Consider the following 6,000-nt stretch of genomic DNA (forward strand, 5'->3'; position numbering starts at 1 on the left):
CAACATTCCATCGCCTTCTTCCTCTTCATCCTCCCTTCAACCTTTTCAATATTCTCGCCATCTTCATCTATTAATCCCACTTTATCTACAGAGCCCCAGTCTCTTGTATTTTCATCCGGCGGCGCGTCCGGCTTTTCCCCATTATCAGCCGAACTCCCCCCGGGCACTTCAGACTCGTCATTGTCCGGGCCAACCCCCCACCCCTCCCGGACCGAAATCTTCTATGGTACTGATCCGCATCTTATCTCCATTACCCGGACCACACTTTTATTAACCCTGAAATAAAGGTCCCAGAGGTCTCTCAGTCACAGCATATCCTCTACCGGGATACCGTTTGTCCTGGGACATCCCATAATGCCAAATACTCTTCTGCATGCCGCCAATGGTGCGCCGTGCCAACAAGCGGGCTCTTTGACTGCTGCAGTATCTTGTTCCTTTATTCTGAAAACAATACCTGTGTAGTCCACTCCGTTCAGCGCATTGTGTCGCTGTGGGCACTGTCCGCGGGACCCGTTCTTGCGTCGCCTAACCAGGTCACGCAGCTCGAACGGGATGAGTCAATTCCACTAGGACGATAACCGGTTGGGCGAGGCAGTAGCTTTTGCTGGTGATTACTACATACCGTGTCAGTTTGAAACAAAGATGTTCTCTCAAGTCCAGAGCATATCAGAGATTGCACTTGAACGGAAGACCTGTGACTAACCTGTAGATCAGCCGTCCTTTCTTGGCCGGTACTTGGGATGGCAACTGCACTTCTTTAGTGCGTACAGTGAACGTGATTGTCGTGAACCTCCACAAGCCTGTCCAGGTCAAGTGGAACGTTGTTCTCGGTGGCCAGACTCAAATTGAATAATTCGCCGAATTCACGATCAACGACCGTTAGCTCAAAGTCTATGAAATCAGCAAACAGTCACCTGTACATTATGCTCAGTCTGCTTGGTCTATTTACCCTTCCAGATTGCAGGTCCTCTCTTCAACTAACTTATAATTACTAGTCCTCTCCCGCAGGTGTCTACCTGTGCCTACTCAAACTGGCTACCTTGTCCAACCCAGTCGAGCCTCCAGTGCTCATTACAGTCTTTATCCATTTCGTCCTTCCATTCAGCGCCTTTAACGATGTCGGAGGCTATCGAGACTATTCATGAAAGACAGCCGAGCCCTTAAAGTTTCTGGTGCTCAGGATAGTCCCGTCAATGATGTGTGTACACGTATCAGTTTGCCACATGCAATAATTGCCGAGACGGCCTGATGCCAATTTCATAAGAATTAGCCATGTTAAAGCTGCTGAACGCCATCGCCAAGAGACCGAACTGGCATCTGGCGGCCTTCGCTCGGTAAAACATCCTTGCTGCATGCCACCTTGTTCTCAGCTGCCGTCCAATTGGACGCGCTAGCCGGCGATGAGCAATCAAGCTACGCGACTTTATATCATCAATTCAATGCCATTAGGCTTATAAGGTCTAGGCTGGCCATGGCCGATCTGAATCGCCCAGATGATGCCACAATAGCGTCTGTCCTCCTATTGGCAATACACAGCGTATGTACTCCTGGACACTTCATGTCAATTCTCAACCCAATCCAATCCTCCACCCAATTCTAGTCACTCCAGTTTGATCAAGACTCGGTAGAGGTGCACCGCCAGGGCCTAATTCAGCTCATTGCTGCCCGGGTCGGGCTGGATAAACTTGGTTTCGACGGGTTCCTGGCCCATCATCCAGGGGTAGGTAACCTGCTGCCCATCTCTTGAGCAGTTTGAGCTAATGTAGAATTTCTTTGTACGCCCACAGGAGCCTCTCCTTCCTTACCATTGCCTATGATCAGCTCGAGCCATTTCCCATCTCCAAACGGGAAGGGAAGCACCGCTCGGTCCTCATACCTTCATTTGGTTGGTTCTGGATGATTCCAACAATTCTCCCGACGAGCAACTCAGGCACCTCTTGCTCAATCTGTTTCAGTATATTCAACAGTTAGTTCGAGAGGTTTGCACTGAAAGAGTGCCTTGGCCGCATGCCCGGGGCAATTCATGCATAAATGCCTTGTTAGACGGATTAAGTTCCGAACCAGATCCTGCTTCGTTGGAGCAGGTATCTGAGCTATGAAAGAGAGAGCTCGCCCTATTGAGAGCCTGCTCCATCTCCGGAAGGATCCTAGCATACGTACTAGATGACCGATTGCCCAGGTCAGAGCAGCAACTAGACCGACTCCTCGAAGAACTAGAGGAGGCAATCGACACCACTGACCGAGGAACCTGGCTGAAACACAGTCCGGGAGCGAATGTGTGGGTTGCAGTCATGGGAGCCGCAATGTGCAGGGATACTCACGGGAGAGCATCCTTTATGTTGAAGGAGAATTGCGTCGTCTCCTCTGTAAAGGGCACCGAGTCGACACGGTATGTAGCGGCTCGGTTCTGCTACCGCTGGTTGAAGGAAAGTACGACGGCTGGCACGGTCTAGAATCAATGAAATCTGAATCCTTTCCGAGGTCACGATGGGGAGAGTGTCTGGGTCACTTGTTAGCCTTTGCTTCTACTTTAACTTTATTTGACGCTCTCATTGCCTGTTATGGACTTCGTGAATTCAGCCAGACAGGAATAGCCGCCAATGCAACACCGTTGCTAGTCAAAGTCGGCATCATCCCAAGTCAACTGACGCATTCAGCAGATTTAAACACCAGGAGTACTACAACTCTGCCTGTGTCATGACATCCATGCGTTTCACGTCTAAAATGCGCCGCAGCAACAACCGCAGGGCAGCATTCAGGTCCGCTGCACTCTGTCACCTACTCCTCGGCCGTGCTCAGGGGGACAGGACTGTTTTTGTATTCTCTGCATCGAACCGGACCTTATGGCACTCGTTCCATCTTTCTAATTATCACGACGTGTTCCCGTCATGTTTATGATTATTAGCACAGATTTATATTTAGCTAGTCATTTTGGACGCCTACCTCGTTTGATTGGTATATGGTTTGATTTGAACATGCATTGTATTATTGATTCATGGGACGACCCGTGAATTTGGAGCCAATGTCATCTTAACACAGCGGAGTTTCATATAACAATAGATATATCTGAATGGCTCAGATGATAAAGAAAACCAAATCCTAACCCGTGGTGCTTGGGCAACGCGCTCATCAAGACCTAGTACTTCTACAACTAGTGGCAGTAGTTCTGCGCAGGGTACACTGAATTCCTGAACCACGGCTAGCTACTGTTGCTGGTTACAACGTACAGAGCTACCTAATCATCCGGGCTTAGGAAGGAGGGCATGTATGTCTTCGTCCTTGCCCCCGGCCATCTCTGATTGCTCGGAGTCCTCATCAACCTCGCCATCGTGTCTCTGAGCATCAACCTCTTCCTCGCCGTCATCGCTGTCAAGGTCTAGTTCAAAGTCAGATTCTTTCAAGTTTAAGCTGTTGTAGTCCTTCCTCTGCCGCCGACGAATAATAACCACCTCTATAGCAACAAGCGTCAGCGCCAAAACGCCTATTCCGGTGCCCAGAAACGCTAATGCTTTTGTTGATAGACCGCGAGTATGGACAGGAGACGAAGAATTAGGAGAAGGGGAGGTGTCAACACTATCAGCGGCCGTGGCAGCAGGCTCCGTCGCCTGGGTCCCGTTACTCGAGACGGACTGGAGAGATGACAACGATTCAAGGCCCAGCTCCTTGTAGAACGTCGACGAGTAACAGTCTCTAGGGATCTCGGTGACGGTCAAATCCACGACATCGCTGGACCGGAGGATGTTTCCCTGAGCATCCAATGCTTCGGCCCAGAGATAGCGGTAGTGGGCCTCGTTCTCCGCGATCTTCAACCTGGTTTCGAACCCCGTCCGTTGTGAAGTTGCTAGCACAAGCCCGTTGGCGTTATCCCCTTCGCTATGGTTTGCGCCGCGAATCGCCCAGCTCGCCACCTCCGTCGCGCCGTTCCAGCTGGCATAGACCACCAGTGTCCCGTTAGCGTCCTGCCTCACGGCGATGGCCGGATTCCACCACGGAGTAGCCACCCAGTCCATCTTATACGCGCGGTAGTTGTCCAATGCATCTGGTATATCATAGCTATGCCATGGGGAGAACTGCACGTCCAGCACTGTCTCGCCGGCGGAGTTGTGCTCCGTAAATGTCGGACACCTGCCCCAGCCGATGAAAACGCTTCCTAGGTCGCTGTCTGACGGTGCCAGAGGCTGCACGCTGCCCTGGCTCTGCGCTTGCAAGTTTGTCGGGTGGAGGAACTGCTGCAGGAGCTGCGCAGTGGGCGGCGTCGCGGTGGTGTTGATGGCAATGTGCAGGCCGCGCGAACAGTTGGTTCTGCACTCGCCGTGGGTCGTAACCTTGACGTGATTGTCGAAAAGGGTCAGCTGTGACTCATTCGTGCCGGGGACAAAGCGGGCGTGGTGCTGCCAGGCAAATGTGAGTAGGGGTTGCCCAGGAGCAACCGTGGGCTCTTCGATGAAGTCGTTGTGGTGGCCGCCCAGGGTCCAGATAATGGAGCCGGTTTGCCCGTCAATCAGGTAGATTGAATGCGTATGGCGGACGGAGATGAGATAGTTGCCTGCTTGAGTCTGGCATTGTCAGGCTTCGTTCTTTTCCTTTTAAAGAGAAAAGGCGAGAGATTAGGGTGGATAGATACCTTTTCAATACTATTGATATGATACGCATCCCATCCACTCCCCATGGGCTCAAACGAGTCTAGAGGATTGATGTGATCCAGCGCCCGCCAATCGAAGAGCACCTCATTCGTCTCGAGATTGACTTCCTGAAAGACGGCGTCCAGGATATCGAGCTCTAGCTCATCCGGCAGCACATAGTGCCATCCATACTTCTCGCTCAAGACATTCCCACGCACCCGGATGTGGTTGACACCCGTCACCAGCGCCGTTCCGGTCCCTGTAAACGCAAACTCATGCAGATCGGCATGGACGTTGATATTCTGCGCCGACACCTTGTAGACTAGACGGTAGGTCTCGTCGTACGCAAGACCATACCCATCGCCTATCCCGTCGCCCTTGTCGCCCGCCCAGAAGGTCAGGTACTTCCTGCCGAAATTCTCCTGGATTCGCGTGCCGAAGACGTTGTTGAATGTCCGGTTTATATAGACTGCGCTGAGGTCGTGCGCGGCTAGAATCAGCGGCGACGAGAGCGGCGAGGACTCGTTACCGTCGTGCCGGAGGAAGATGTGTGAGCCTGCGGGCGAGATCGCATCGGGGTTCCAGACGTTGACATGGAGGAGCGGCGCATATTCGCTGCTTGACTGGAACTCGAGATGTGGGCGATGCCCGAGTTCGCCGTCATTGTATCGTTGATAGTTGGTCGAGACGGAGTCCCCTGCCACTCCCGCTACCTGCAGCTGCGCGAATACTAGGGCACTCCAGCATCCCCAGAAGAACCGACGGGCCATTTTCAGGGATGAATTGTCGCCAGGGCTGCTGCATCGCTGTCTGGAAAACGAAACGCAGAGAGAGACTAGATCATTAATATTGGGGAGGGCAAGGTTCGGCTCTCTCGGTTTGGTGCGCACGCCTGGGAGCCGGACGACATCAGTTGCGTATGTCTCCGTTTCGTGGGAGCAGTCGGAAATAAAAACACATACTCCGTATCTAAGCTCGAGTGCTTGTGTAGTGGATCAACGAATGATCTATTGATTTTCTCTCAAAGTGGGGAGTTGTTGGCACTATATTGCCGCGCGTCGTCATGGAAATACGTAAGTAGTAGACTGGATCCCGCCCCACGTATCTAGCCCTACAAAGTAGTTCTTCGACCTTGCCTTTCGAGTGGAACAGCAGAACAGGAGGGGAGAAGATGACCTCGTCAAGAGCTGGGGAAGCATCGTCTCGCGGCTGACCGCTGGGCACCGTGGCCGATTCGCAATGCACCAAGGCAGAAAACTGAGATACTCGAGCGACCTTAATCACTCGAGTCTCTCCAGGTTCAAGGTTTGAATTGACCAAGTCAGAAGAACTGGGGCTGGAAGCCGGAGGGAAAAGAACGGTGGTGTGGCTTATCTAT

General features: G+C 52.2%; 1 protein-coding gene across 1 annotated transcript; it reads right to left on the reverse strand.

Annotated features, from left to right (window-relative positions):
• Positions 1–3,239: 3,239 nt before the first annotated feature.
• Positions 3,240–5,392, reverse strand: BDW70DRAFT_171192 (ASST-domain-containing protein; the record flags this gene model as incomplete). The annotated part of the gene is made up of 2 exons (XM_073743156.1): positions 3,240–4,556; positions 4,625–5,392. The coding sequence occupies 2 exons, from the start codon at positions 5,390–5,392 to the stop codon at positions 3,240–3,242; spliced, it is 2,085 nt and encodes a 694-aa protein (XP_073592401.1).
• Between the last annotated feature and the right edge of the window lie 608 nt (positions 5,393–6,000).

This window comes from Aspergillus foveolatus (genome assembly GCF_047715535.1).
Source record: "Aspergillus foveolatus strain CBS 279.81 unplaced genomic scaffold BDW70scaffold_69, whole genome shotgun sequence".
Lineage (NCBI taxonomy): Eukaryota > Fungi > Ascomycota > Eurotiomycetes > Eurotiales > Aspergillaceae > Aspergillus > Aspergillus foveolatus.